Below are 14,268 nucleotides of genomic sequence, written 5' to 3' on the forward strand. Positions count from 1 at the left end.
CTCCCAGAGATGTGGCTCAGCAAAGGTCCTCAGGTCTTAACGACCCAGGTAAATATGGCTGGTGGTCCCCTGGGCTCAATCCCTTGTTCTTCTGGCAAAGTGTGTGGTGCCATTGATTCTGTTGCCTCTGACTGTGCCAACGCCCCCCGGCTCCAACTCCTTGCAGAATTTGGGGTGTTCGTGGATTCTTACGGAAGACGTAGCCGCACAGACGATCTCAAGTGGAGTCGCTTACCTTTGGCCTTTGGTAAGTGAAGCAAGGTCTGGAGGGCTCTATTCTGCCAGCAGCTGGAGTCCTAGGAAAGAATTGCAGGTGGAATCCTTTTTGGTTTATGCGCTATGCCTGTGGATCACGTTAGACACCAAGTGCCGTAGGTCGTAGTCCCCTGAAGTGTTCAGGGCAAAGATTCTGATGCTTGATGAAGAACTGCATATGCCAGATCCACCAGCCTTGTGAAATATTTGTTAGGGTCTCATGAAGAAAGGAGAGCATTCCCTGTGAATTTATTTAAATCATTTCAAAGGCTGCAGAGTACTCCATGGCATAGCTGAACACCTGTCAATGTAGCCAGTTCTAATTAGGCAGAGCACGTAGGTCATGCTCATTCTTGAACATCTTGCACTAATCTCTGCACACTTGTCAAGTAGTATCTGCTGCTCACAAGCCCTAAAAGTGGAGCTGCTGGGTCACACATAAACACCCATATACATGAACACACACACGTACAAATATGTACACACATATTGGTGTAAATGTTCTGAAACACTGTTATGGCTAAAATACCCGTCAAGGCTATTTGGTTTCTCTTTTGCTGCGTATGGACAAGACAACAACTTATTATTGCCCAAGATGCTGAGGCTTGACTGGACAGTTCTGCTTCATGTGGTACCAGTGGGGGCACTGGGATAACTAGAAAGTCCAAAATGGCCTCACAAAATGGCGGCCAATTGGTATAATTGGTGGGAACTCAGCCGGGGCTCAGGGCTGGAGGCTGGAGGCTGGAGACCTCAGTTCCTCTCCACGTGTGCTTCTTCCAGGAGTGCGAAAGTGGAAGCTGGCTGGCCTTTGTTGCTTCCACCACATTCTACTGGTTAAAGCAGCCACGGGGTCAGCCTAGATTCAAGGCAAGGAGGCTCCACCAGGGCCCTGAGTACCGGGAGGCATGACTCATTGTCCAAAACCAAAGTCTTGGTTTACCACAAGGGATAACAGTGATAATTTCCTTTTCCTTTTAAGACAGAAAAGGCTCCCATCGTATCCTAGAGTTTCACTGATGCTATGATATAGACATACAGTATTAAGATTAGAAATATTTAATTATCCTTGAACTCAGTCTTTAATTTTTTTTTTGAAAATGTACAGAATTAAACAGTTTAAAAAGGTATACAATGAAAAGTTCCCATATAACCTCTCTCCCCAATTCTCCACCCCCACTCCCCCAAGATGTGGGGGGGAAACTCCTGTTTCTTATCCTTTCAGTGCTTTGTGCAAATACAGATGCGTAAGAAAATATATTCTTTTTTTTTTAAGATTTTATTTATTTATTTGACAGAGAGAGACACAGCGAGAGAGGGAACACAAGCAGGGGGAGTGGGAGAGGGAGAAGCAGGCTTCCCGCGGAGCAGGGAGCCCGATGCGGGGCTCGATCCCAGGACCCCGGGATCGTGACCTGAGTGGAAGGCAGACGCCTAACGACTGAGCCACCCAGGCGCCTCGAAAATATATTCTTATCCTCCCCCCCACACACACTTTTTTTTTTAATCAGTGTGGTGCCACACTTTACACATTATTCTGAATCTTAATTTGCACACCAAGTAAAACACACCTCAGGGTTTTTTATGCATCCGTACATAGCTTCATGCATTTTTATAGCTGTGCAGAATCCCACAGTTGAACCATAATATATTTACCTGACCCCCTATAACGTACCCTTGATTTGGTTCCCATCTTCTGCTCTGACAACATGGCAGTGTGTAAACTTGAACATGCCTCATTATGTTGGCACATGGATGTATGTGTAGGCTAAATTATTTTAGGTGGAATTGCTGGCTCCAAGGTGGCACTGCAGCCTGGTTTTGATTTCCTCTTTTAACCCTTGCTCCATGCTCTTCTTCTGTGGTGGCCATGCAGCCTACAGAGAACCCTATCTGTTTGTGACCCACTTCAACTCACTCGAAGTCATTGAGATCCAGGCACGCTCCTCTCTGGGGTAAGCATTGCCCTTTCAGGCTTTGAAAAGTTCAGCTGTTGGGGTCGGGGGTCGGGGCCAAGTGTCTGTTTCTTCCCATCCCGCCTAGCAATGGAGGTAACCTGAATGTAAACTCTTACCTGGAACTCCTCAGGACTCCTGCCCGAGCGTATTTGGAAATCCCGAACCCACGCTACTTGGGCCCTGCAATTTCCTCAGGAGCGATTTACCTGGCGTCCTCATACCAGGATAAATTACGGGTCATTTGCTGCAAAGGAAACCTCGTGAAGGAGTCTGGCACTGACCACCACCGGGGCCCCCCCACCTCCCGCAGGTACCATACTTCCTCTCTTCTTCATTATAGGACGCAGAGTGCTTTTCTGTAAGGTAGAAGGAAATTTTGCTAAGCTGGTCGAAGGTTTCCCCAATCTTCAAGCTCAAACCACTCCTTTCTTTGAGATACAGCATGAAAGTGACTCCATCCTTGTCAAGTATCGGGAGAATTTTTAAATGCCCCTTTGGAAAAGGTGGAAGGAAATGTCTGGTCTTTCTCTGTTGGGTATTCTCAGTGGCACTAGAATGGATCACGAATTATGCATTCGTTGCTTTAGCAGATACTCTGCCTTGCTAGTTGGGCTTGCTATGGGAGGTATAGCGCCGCATAAACCAGATGCAGTCCCTCCCTCGTAGAGCCCAGTGGGCGAGAGACATGAGCAATCAGGCAATTACAGCACAGCCTAGGAGGATGGGGCTCAAACTGGGGTAGTTTAAGACACCTTGAGAACCCAGAGGAGGGTTCCCAGCCTGGACAATGGAGGCCAAGGAAGATTTCGCAGAAGAAATAAGGCCTTCTGTATGGGCCATGCTTTCCTCTTTCTTTGCATGTCTTCTAATTTTTTGTTGGGAGACTGAACATTTCAAATAATATAATGTGGCAACTCTGGAAATCAGACCCCCACCCAGACCCCCCCCCCCTCCCCTGCGTTTGTTGTTGCAGTTTATTGAGTGACCCTCTGGGACTAAATCTGTAAAGTCTGTATTCTTTGTTTTGTGTGGCCATTCAGGTTTCTGCTTGGTTAAGTTAGTCATCTGCTAATGATTGGGCAGAGATTTCCTTCAATGCATTGAACCAGGAAGTCTCCCACCCTTTGCTGAGGGGTTGTGTGTGTGTGTGTGTGTGTGTGTGTGTGTATATGTATGTGTGTTGGGCATACCTTCAATGCTCAAAGTCAGCCAGAGTTGAGAGACTGAGGCCTTCTCAGATTTTTCCTGGGCATTTGCAGAGCCTTGCCCGTGTGCGTGGCCTTCTAGATTCCTACAAATATGTGGGACCATTTCAAAATGCCCTGTAGACATCTTATTCCGAGATTGCCTTCTGAGTGTTTTGGCCAGCCTCTTCCCCAACTGGTATCACTGCCTCAGGTATTTGCCAGGTTAAACACTTGCTGCTGATTGTTTTTGATAAACATCTGGGAATAGGGCTTTTCTCATGAGCAAACCCTGTGTCAGGTCAGCTAAAGAGCCCGGAAAATGGTAGCCAGAGGAGTAGCCAGACAGGTCGGATGGGGACTGTTTGCTGGGCTGGGGCTTCAATCCTGATCTCCCTCCAGTGCTGCTGTGGTTACCTGGCTGTTGGTTTCAAAACTACTGCAGATCTGGGGAGAAAAGGGTGGGAAAAGGTCACATTAACATGTCACAAAGCTTGTTCTTACGGAGATTCAGCTATTTTTTACATAAATGCTCTTGCTCTTTGAGTTGTTGCAAGTCTCTGGTTAATTTCCAGAGTTCTGAAAAGTTGATTTAGACAGTTGTTGCCAGTGTTCTGGTTGCTTTTATGGAGGAACGGGTTTTCAGCAGTCCTTACTGTACCGTTCTGGAAGCGTTCCTCTCCTTTCTAATACAGGTGATAGCACACTGTGCACCTTCTTCTGTACCTTAATGTATCTTGGAGGTTGCTCCATGTCAGTATCAGAAGTATTTCTTCATTGTTTTTTATGCCTACATGGCATTTATGCCTTCGTGTGACCTTAATTTATTTAACTGCTCCTTTATCTGGATGTTTCGGTGGTTCACAGACTGTTGCTGTAATAAATTAAATGACTTTGTGCTTATGTCATTTTGCATGCTTAGGAATCCATCTGTAGGATAAATCCCTAGGAAAAAAAATTGTTGGGTGACATCAGATGTCCATTTGTAATTTTGATAGATGTTGCTGAGTATTCCTCCCTGAAGACTATATCTATTTGTAATCCTACCAGCAGTGCGTGGGAAGTGGGACTGACCTTGCCTTGACATAGAAGTCTTTCAGCCAGATCCAGGTTGATGGGTAGGTTTGAGATGTGTAACTTTAAGTTCTTGGTCTACAAAGTAGTTCTGAGATTATTTAACCCAGGGAAATATTTAACTGACCTAGGATTTAAATTTTCTGCCCTGCTGTGTCTACCCTGTAAAGAGTTATGCGGATCCCCTACCGTGTGCTAGACAAGGTATCTGGGGCTGGGGATACACTGATGAAGACATGTTTCTATTCTCAAGGGACTCTCAATTTGGTGAAGGAACTACCTCTAATATTTAAAAAGTGCTTAGGTCTTGGAAAAGAACATCATAAATCTAACATTTTGAGACTACGTCCTAATGAATAGTCTTTCTTCTGTTGAAATACAAGAGGTTAGTCTAAATGTTTGGTCAGTGTAATTTTAATCCCAGGCACGTGCTAGAAAACCAGAAGTGGTAAATAACCAGCAGTTCCTAACTCTTTTGGCCTGACCCTGCCTCAAGAGTAACTGCTCAAAGGACTCTCCTGAAAATGTCCAGATTTTAAGTCATGCCAAGAACAAATCAAAGTACTATAGATTTTTTTTCTCTACTGCCTTACTAATTAGATGGCAGGCGCCTTCCTTTTGAGACTATATAGCATCTCTGTAAGAAGTTGCTTATTCTCTGGTTGAAAGGAGTTCCAGTTCCTGTGAAGGAGAGGCAGAGACAATGCTGTTGCTTTCCTGCGGTGGCCAGGCATGTCTGGAAAATCGCAGTTAGCCTCTGCTTGTCTCTTGGCTTATAAAATGGTCTTTTTTATGCAGGCTGCTTTGGCAGGTCAGAATGTAGAAGGCCACAGTTTGGTTGAGTGTGATTCACCACAAGGCCTCACTGACCTGGTCTGTTTAGCAGAGCAGGAAATGTAACTCTTTGCAAACAAACAAAAAAACCCATAAAATTGGCATGGGAGAGCATTGGTCATTAATGGACACAGAGATGGAAGATTGCCCCCTTAGCCTAGAATGATGGGTATTTTCTTTCATTCCATTAATCTAAGCCAACATTCCAAATGGTCTTCTTGGAGCCATCCTTCTTGCTTTATGATGGGCCCCTGTGGACACATTTTATAATTTCCCTTCCATTACAAATAGGCTTAATATAATTCTCCTACTTGGAATTTATTTATTTTTGTCTTCCATATCTTAAAGCCACATGACTAGAGAGGAATATAAAACTTTATTTCAAGATGTTGAAATCTGAGTTACCTTAAATTTTTTCCACTGGACATGTAGCACAGGGGGGTTCTGGCTTTCTGGGCATGTTGTCTGGAATCTTCACAGTTAGAGTTGCACAGGGAAACCAGAGAATCACATGAAAATCTTCACAATGAACTGATCACTTATCAAATTCTCTCTACTCACCCTTCTGTTTCACTGTAGTGCAGGAATCGGCAAACTTTTTCTGTAAAGGTTCAGATAGTAAATATTTTTGGCTTTGTGGTCCATATGGTCTGTCTCAATTATTCAACTATTGTTGTGTGAAAGCAGCTATAGACAGTGCCTAACCAGATGGGCATGGCTGTGTTCCAATAAAACTTTATTTATAAGGTCATCTGTCTGGATTTGGCCCTCAAGCTTGCTCTAGAGTCTCTCCTCCCCCAGTAGATGTCTTTGTTTTTCTTGTTTTTATTTTTTTTAAAAGATTTTATTTGAGAGAGAGAGAATGAGAGATAGAGATCTGAGAGAGAGAGAATGAGAGATAGCATGAGAGGGAAGAGGTTCAGAGGGAGAAGCAGACTCCCTGCTCAGCAGGGAGCCCGATGTGGGACTCGATCCCGGGACTCCAGGATTGTGACCTGAGCCGAAGGCAGTCGCTTAACCAACTGAGCCACCCAGGCGCCCTGTTTTTCTTGTTTTTAATTATGGGCATTGACAAAAGCAATTCTGGCAGTTAGATCAATAACTGAAGAAAAAAACAACAAATTTGGCCCCTTTCAAAGAGAAGGATTTAAATATCAAGGATTAAGATAGGCCTCTGGGAAAATCAATGACACTTTCATTTTTTAAGAAATGACTTTGACTTTACTGCAGAAGTCCAACATTGACAGAAAGTATGTCATTGAGCATATTAGCATACAATTTTGTTGCGAAAATTAGAGCAAGTTAAATCAGTATGTGATTCATACTTGGCTCATTCTTAGAATCGGCACATAATTCCAATTGTAATTTCGATTTTAATAATAATGAGGATAAATTTACTTTCTTGATTTCTACTTCTATTTTCTGAGATAAAGCCCCAATCAAAATATGTTCTCCAAGTAATATTCTCTATAAAATGTGCCCATTTTAAGTAGGTTCCCTTTTCCTAGCTCTAATTGTGCTGAGATGATGAGGATTGAGTACTTTTTCTGCTCATTGGTGTGGGAAGGAATTGACTCTCAGTTCTGTTTCTGGATCTCACTTCTTCAGAGAGATGGTTAGGGCTGTATCTGCTGAAATCTTCATTTGAAATTTCCAGGCCAGAGCTGGATGGAGGGTTGGATGGGCCATACAAAAAGGCCCCAGTGTTTTCAATTGTTGGGTTATTACTATAAACCTTTGGGGCCAGGGACATGTTTTGAGCCAACTGTACTGTTTTTATTTGTCCTGCTCAGTTTTCTAATTCTGTCAGGCCTGATCCCCACACCTCTCACATCAGTATTAGGTGCCAAAGGGGCTTGGAAAGCCACCTGGAAGGAGAGGTGACTGAGCACCAGGCCGGGGGGGCGGGGGCAGAGATGGCAGCTGACAGTGATGAGCACAGGCTTTCTCAAAATTGCTCCCTTGTATCAAGGGCCTGGTAGCAGTCTCAACCCCTAAATGAAGACTTCTTTCTGTGCCTTCTAGGCTCTGCAAAATACTAGGCCAGTAGGATACAGGGCGGGGGTTAGGATGTCAAACTGACCTGTGTCAGAGTCCCAGCTCTGCAGCTCCAGGTTCTTGTCTGAACGGTGAGGGTCATGCTTGTTCCTAGCTTGTGGAGCTGTTACGGTGATTCAATGAGTCGAAGCACATAAAGAGCTTAGCACAGGGTTGGGCACACAGTAGGTGCTCAGTGAAAACCTGCACTGAGAGCAGGAAGCTTGTTTTTTTGGGCTTTGTCATCTTTCTTTCCCTGTCCTCACTACCTAAAGAAAACAAAAAGCCTGAAGAACTCCAGGTGGGATCTTTTCTACTGAAGATTGGGGCATGGGTGTTTCTCAGAGGAGGAAGATGCCCCTTTGGGGTTATGACTGCTCAGCTCTGCATCTCCCTTTCCTGTTGCCCGCAGCCCCAATAAGCGAGGCCCGCCAACGTACAACGAGCACATCACCAAGCGTGTGGCCTCTAGCCCGGCACCACCGGAAGGCCCCAGCCACCCGCGAGAGCCAAGCACACCCCACCGCTACCGGGAGGGGCGGACGGAGCTGCGCAGGGACAAGTCTCCTGGCCGCCCCCTGGAGCGGGAGAAGTCCCCAGGCCGGATGCTCAGCACGCGGAGGGAACGCTCCCCTGGGAGGCTGTTTGAAGACAGCAGCCGGGGCCGGCTGCCTGTGGGAGCCGTGAGGACCCCACTGTCCCAGGTCAACAAGGTCAGGCACATCCTGAGGCCAGAGGAGTGACCTGGGGAGCTGAGGGCCCTTCAGGGCCACTGTTGGAGAAAAAAAAAGGGGGGGGGATTTTTTATCAGATTTTTCAGGACATATAGCAAGTTTAGGAAGAAAACATTTAAGAGGGCTTTCTAAGCAGATGGATGATGTGTACATGTGTACCTCAAAATGTAATAGCTACCCTAGGGTAGATCATTCCCTTCCCCAGAGGCAACCAGTGTTAGCAGTTTCTAGAGATATTCTGGGCGTATAATGTGCGTATCCTCCCTTCTTAAACACAAATGATAGCATACTACACAAAATGTTCACGCCTTATTTTTTTCAAGTGCATATACAGATACACATGTGCACCAAGAACTTTTTTTGGAGGGCTACACAGAAACTGGGAACACTGGTTGCCTTCTAGAACTTGGAGCCTTTTGAAATCTCTAAATCGTATGCTTGTGTTATCTGTATAAGTTTTCAAGTTAGCGAATAAAGAGATGGTGGGAGGTCTTGAAGACAAAGGGGCCCCCATGAGCAGGGGGAGGGTCTGAGTGCTTGGTGCCTCCTCGGCAGGCTAGCCAGTTCCAGGGGCCCCCTCTGGACAGCACAGCAACCTTTCTGTCCCAGGGGGCCAGGAGGGGGGCTGGTTTTCTAGATCACATTCTCCTAATGCCACCTGCAGGTCACTGTTGGGACCCCTGCCAATAAAGAGAAGAGGAAAAGCCAGTCAGTGTTTCTTCTCAGCCCCTCTGATTTACCGATAAAACGGGGACAAGTGTATGTGTATGTGTAACAGAGATCCATCCATAGCTTTGGAGAATTTTCCGTGAATTACATTGCCTGACGAACCCCGAGCTCAGTGGCTTGGCTCTCTTCGCCGCTGCTGGCCTGGGCAGCACTCGGCGTTGACGGCCACAGGGAGACCAAGTGTGGCACGCTTCCTACTGGGATTATGTGGGGCGAGCCCAGGGACTCCTGGCCCCCTCAGCTAAAACTCCTCCTTATTTTGCTCCTAGGTCTGGGACCAGTCTTCAGTGTAAATCTCAGCCAGGAAAACCAACTTCTCATCTTAATCTGCAGGAAAATACCAAACACTCTAAGGAACTCTGCTGAAGGGGCCCCCAGCACCCATCTGCTCAGCCACCCCAAGGCACAGCTGGGCCCAGAGCCACCTCAGTGTGGACACCCTGCATCCAGGCGGTGCAGGAGCCGAGGCTCTTAGGAGCTGTCAGCGCCTTCCTGCAGTCATCCTCTGTGCACTTTGTTACTCTTTCAGAGCATTCATAAACTTTTATACCTAGCTCTAGCCTGTACCGGTTCATCAAAGGAAACCAACCTGCGCTAACTACACCGTGGTTAGAATCCTATTTAATAGCTACTTTAAGATCCTAGGGTTGGTTGGATTTCCTTTTTTTTTTTTTTTTTAAGACAACAGAATTCTTAATAGATTTGAATAGCAATGTATTTCCCGTTGTAGTTATTTTTAGCTAGATCACACCATCAGGTCTTTGCTCTGGAAACGTATTGTGGAAGAGTCCCCCGCCAGTTGGCCAACCTCCTGAGCTCATGTAGGTTCATTCTTATCCCAGTCCATCCTCGCAGATGGCCCTGTTTTACCCAGGGTGACATCTTAGCCAAATGTTTACTGTTCTCATTGCCTTTTATGGCCTTGACGACTTCCCCTCCCACCAGCTGAGAATGTACAGAGGTCATCGGGCCTCAGCTTGGAGGCAGTGACTTGGGGCAATGGGACCTCAAGGAGCTCTCCCTCCCTGCCCTGCAGCGTCATCTCCCCAGCCTGCTGTCCCTGCTTTCCACATAGCTTGGGCCAGGAAAGCATGCAATAGACTTGCTCGGAGCCCAGCATTAAGGAGTCTCTGGGTCCGCGAGGGGACCGGGGGCGCCTACTTCCTGTCCACGACAGTGCGTTGTTCTCCACCCTGGGATGGGAAGAGTCCCGTCCGGGAGTTCTGCATGGCGGTTCACTGCATGTGCTGCCCCCCTCCCCCCTGCCCCCGACCTGGCTGCCCCCCTTGGGTTGCTCTGCCGATGTACTAGTACCATACCACAGCTCCCGCTGAATTGAGACCCTCTGACCACTTGCCAACTCACTGGCCCCAACAAGCTGCAGTCTGTAGCACTGAACCACCAACCAAACGCTCAAGCCTTACGACCGGAGAAGGATTTCAGCAAACCACCAACTCACACTTTCCCGCTTCCCTGCCGACTCCCTCGTGAATGACTCTGTGTTCACACACAATCCAGCAGGGTTCTACCCCCACGAAACTGTGACTTCCCAAGGGAGCCTTTCCCTAGGGCTGGACGAAGACCAGGAAGTTCGAGAGCACCGTGGCCCCTCCTCCGCCTCTGCTGGGGTTGGGAGGTCCTCCCTTAGGTGCAGCGCGGCGCACACGGGTTCTCTCTCGACCCGCTACCAGAATGCAAAATTCCTGGCAACTGGTAAAGCAGCAACCTAGAGGCTTTGCAGTTGGCAAGCTAACTAGCGGCCTTATTTCTGCCTTTAATCTCCCATAAGGCATCTCTTGCTTCAGATTCTCCATGACTCTTAGGCCTCAAACCACCAAGGCACATCCTAGGTAGGCTGAAAGGTAGACCTGTTTCCACCACCGCAGGTGAACATAACCACATTTCCACCCACATTGTCCGCAGTTCAGATCACTTTCCAGATTGCAACCTGGCCCAAATCCCAGCTCCCTCCTGCTAGTCTCTTAACCTAAGTGCTTTCTTGTTTGGAACGCCTGTGTCCCTCCCTCATGTTGTTAACGGCCTTGGCAGGTGTCACACTGTTGTTTTATGTGTTGCTTGGAGTCTTTGGGGTCATACTGCATCCCCTCCCTTCCCCAGGGCAGATCAGATTGAATGTTTGCTGAAGTTTTTGTCTCTTGGTCCACAAGTATTTGGAAAGGTCACTGAAAACTGGTCTTTCAGTCTTGGCATTTCATTTAGGATCTCCATGAGAATTGGGCTTCTTGAGCCCGGAAAGTGTATATCGTGTGTCTCATTTGTGAAATGCTTCCTGCTATAGAACTAGCTCAAAAGACTGTACATATTTACAAGAAACTTTATATTCGTAAAAAAAAAAAAAAGGAAATTGAATTGGTTTCTACTTTTTTATTGTAAAAGGTGCATTTTTCAACACTTACTTTTGGTTTCAACGGTGGTAGTTGTGGACAGCCATCTTCACTGGAGGGTGGGAAGCTCCGTGGGACCACCAAGATGCCAGCAGGAAATACCGGACCACGAAATTGCAGTCAAAAGCTTATTAGCAAAAGCAAGATTTTAGGTCTCCAAAAGTACAGGCTTTTTCTTCATTACCTTTTTTATTCAGGATGAGGAAAAGAACACAAGGAACAATTCAAGATCCACCTGAAGAGGAATGAACTTTGTTGTTAAACAATAGTGAAATAAAGCAATGATCTAAAATGTGTGCTTTCGTGCAATGACCTCTTTTCTTGAGAGACTACTAAACACCCTAAGCACTGGGCCCATGCCAGCACAGTCTTGTTATCATGGCCTGGGACCTTGCTTCCTTTTTCTGGCTGAGGGTGGGGTGGGGGAGGGGGGTCAGGGAACGATACAGAGGTCTGAGCACACTGCTCTCCTGGCGTCAAGAAGTTGGGTCATTATTTCCCGTGAACCACAGACTGGTGGTTAGGTCACTTTATAGGACTGCAGAACTGGAGAGCTCCGAATGCAAACAGGCCATTTTGAAAGGCTTACTTGAGAATGGATTACCTAGTTCTCCTATAATGCAGCTAACCAAGAAAACAGGTCACCTTAAAATCTCTCTCATCCATTTTAAGGCCGTGGGGAATTTAATGATGTAGATTTCCTTGGAGGAGTTCAGATCAAGGTAATTTAAAATGTAAATACTTCTGTTTTTAACTAGATGGATTTTTAGAGTCTGTGAGGTTGATTTTTTTCCATGATTTTTTAGTTTGTTAGTATAAACTCTGCTTGATCCGGACAAACATCAGTTTTGGCAAATGGTGATTTCTTTCATGGTTCCTGTTGCTTTTACTCTTTGATTTTTATTTTCCAATGAAGTAATGTGACCACAGTCACAATCTTACTTGTAGGGTTGTATCTGACATGGCTTGTTACAGGAACTGTAGTTGCAATTCTGTTCCACTTTACTGTTGGAGCTAAAAATCTGCCAAAGGTCGTAACTATAAGAAGGGAAATAATTCATAAGATGAACAAGGAAAAATGTTCGAACCTCTCTTACAATCCTGGGGAAAGTCCATTAAATACCAACCCCCCATATCAGTTAATGAGAATTCTCGGCAGCCACAGAATACTTCAAAAGCATAAACAGTTTGGTTCCAAAAGGAATGTTCCAGAAAGCTTCTCTGGACCCTAAGGAATGACATCAAAGAAACAACCAACAAATTACTCAGCCACATCATAAAATGAGGCCCAGCGTTCCATGGTGCCACCACTCTTTTTTAAGATTCTGTTTTGAGAGAGCATGCACAAGGGAGGGGCAGGGGAAGAGGGAGAAGCAGGCTCCCCACTAAGCAGCGAGCCTGATGTGGGGCTTGATCCCAGGGATCATGACCTGAGCCAAAGGCAGACGCTTAACCAACTGAGCCCCCCAGGCGCCCCACCATTCCTTTCTTAAACACAGAATCAGACGTCACGTGTTCTATGTTGACAACTTAATTTTCATGAGACTAAAGACGCTGATTGCACAGCAAATTTCGTAACCATGCAACTTTAGGATATGGAGATTTAGGCCAGAAAGAGATAATTTGCTTAATAGGACTGAAGTTTTTCTTCAGAACTGGGCCTCTTGAATCTGATTTGCTTTAGCAAACATCCATGCCCACTGAAGTCTAAGGCATTAGGACGAGGCCTACAGGGGTGGGAGCAGCTAAGCTTCTGCTCATAACAACAGTTGAATAGGCCTGTTCCGGTGGTTCTAAATCACTGGACTTTGCTCCCCTACCTTGAGGACATCTGACAATGTCTGCATTTTTTTTTAAATTTTATTTATTTTTTGACAGAGACACGGCGAGAGAGGGAACACAAGCAGGGGGAGTGGGAGAGGGAGAAGCAGGCTTCCCGCTTAGCAGGGAGCCCGATGTGGGACTCGATCCCAGGACCCCGGGATCATGACCTGAGCCGAAGGCAGACGCCTAACGACTGACCCACCCAGGCGCCCCTATCTGCAGACATTTTTGATCGTCTAGTGGGTCCTACAGTGTACAGGGCAGCCCCCACTCCCAACAAGATTCATATCAGGTCCAAGTGTCAGTAGTGCCAAGGTTGAGAAGTCTTGGCCTGTTCTGGTCAGATCTCTCTCTGGGCAGTTTAAATAGTGCTTATGATGTCTACAGCACAGAGACTGTGGTGCTAGGCACACAATGTTTATATGAGAAAAATGTTTTATCATTTCCCTAATCAAGTATTGCTTTACTTTCCAAAGCTGGGGAGGGTGAGGCTAGTGGAAATATAGTACAGTGTTGATCACTTGGCTTTCCCTTGAGTCTATCAATGATTAATGGAACTCTGTTTACCCTGAGGTAGAGGAGAGAACTTCGAAAACGACTTCCCTACTCTATGCAACTCAGGCTGTCTTTCAGAGAACCACAAAAAGGAAAAAGAAAGTTGACTCACGGTACAGACAATTTTCCAGATGAGATGGGTGAATTCACTCCGGGGGTAGTAGAAAAGGTGGCAATGAGAGCGGGTGTCCTCATCCTGGCAAAGGCCCAAACTGAGGGCAAAAAGGGCTAGGAGTGGGAGCTGACCAGAGACAGGGCAGGCCCCCCAGCCTGGGGTCTCTGGCTGCTCCAGCTTTCAGGATCCTCTCCACGGGCCTGACTCACCGCAGTAATGGCGCTCAGGAAGGCCCTGCAGATGTTATTACAACAGGAGGGATGACTCAGGCTTTAGGAGAAATGGACGCGGGGCGCCTGGGTGGCTCAGTCGTTAAGCATCTGCCTTCGGCTCAGCTCATGATCCCGGGGTCCTGGGATCGAGCCCCGCATCGGGCTCCCTGCTCGGCGGGGAGCCTGCTTCTCCCTCTCCCACTCCCCCTGCTTGTGTTCCCTCTCTTGCTATCACTGTCAAATAAATAAATAAAATCTTAAAAAAAAGAAGAAGAAATGCATGTGTGCTTTGTAACTTCCTTATTTTCTCCTGAAGACAATTATCATTGGCACTCTGGGTCAGAAGGCTCTG

General features: G+C 46.6%; 1 protein-coding gene and 1 long non-coding RNA gene across 10 annotated transcripts in view; one reads left to right on the forward strand and one right to left on the reverse strand.

Annotated features, from left to right (window-relative positions):
- CIT (citron rho-interacting serine/threonine kinase) overlaps positions 1–11,506 on the forward strand; it is a 161,283-nt gene extending 149,777 nt beyond the window's left edge. For all 9 annotated transcript variants that reach the window (XM_073881028.1, XM_073881030.1, XM_025889434.2 and 6 more), the window contains 5 exons: positions 167–247; positions 2,132–2,210; positions 2,344–2,523; positions 7,755–8,055; positions 9,075–11,506. In XM_073881028.1, coding sequence (XP_073737129.1) covers positions 167–247; positions 2,132–2,210; positions 2,344–2,523; positions 7,755–8,055; positions 9,075–9,098 — 665 coding nt within the window. In that variant the 3' untranslated portion in view covers positions 9,099–11,506. The remainder of the gene's footprint in view (positions 1–166; positions 248–2,131; positions 2,211–2,343; positions 2,524–7,754; positions 8,056–9,074) is intronic.
- LOC112837213 (uncharacterized) lies at positions 3,854–11,309 on the reverse strand. The gene is made up of 3 exons (XR_012374838.1): positions 11,223–11,309; positions 7,389–8,756; positions 3,854–5,906 (listed from the first exon to the last, which is right to left on the reverse strand). It is a non-coding gene; the product is annotated as an uncharacterized lncRNA (long non-coding RNA).
- Positions 11,507–14,268: the final 2,762 nt, after the last annotated feature.

Source organism: Callorhinus ursinus, unplaced genomic scaffold (genome assembly GCF_003265705.2).
Source record: "Callorhinus ursinus isolate GAN/ISIS: 27379988/994484 unplaced genomic scaffold, GSC_fseal_2.0 scaffold41, whole genome shotgun sequence".
NCBI classification, from domain to species: Eukaryota; Metazoa; Chordata; class Mammalia; order Carnivora; family Otariidae; genus Callorhinus; species Callorhinus ursinus.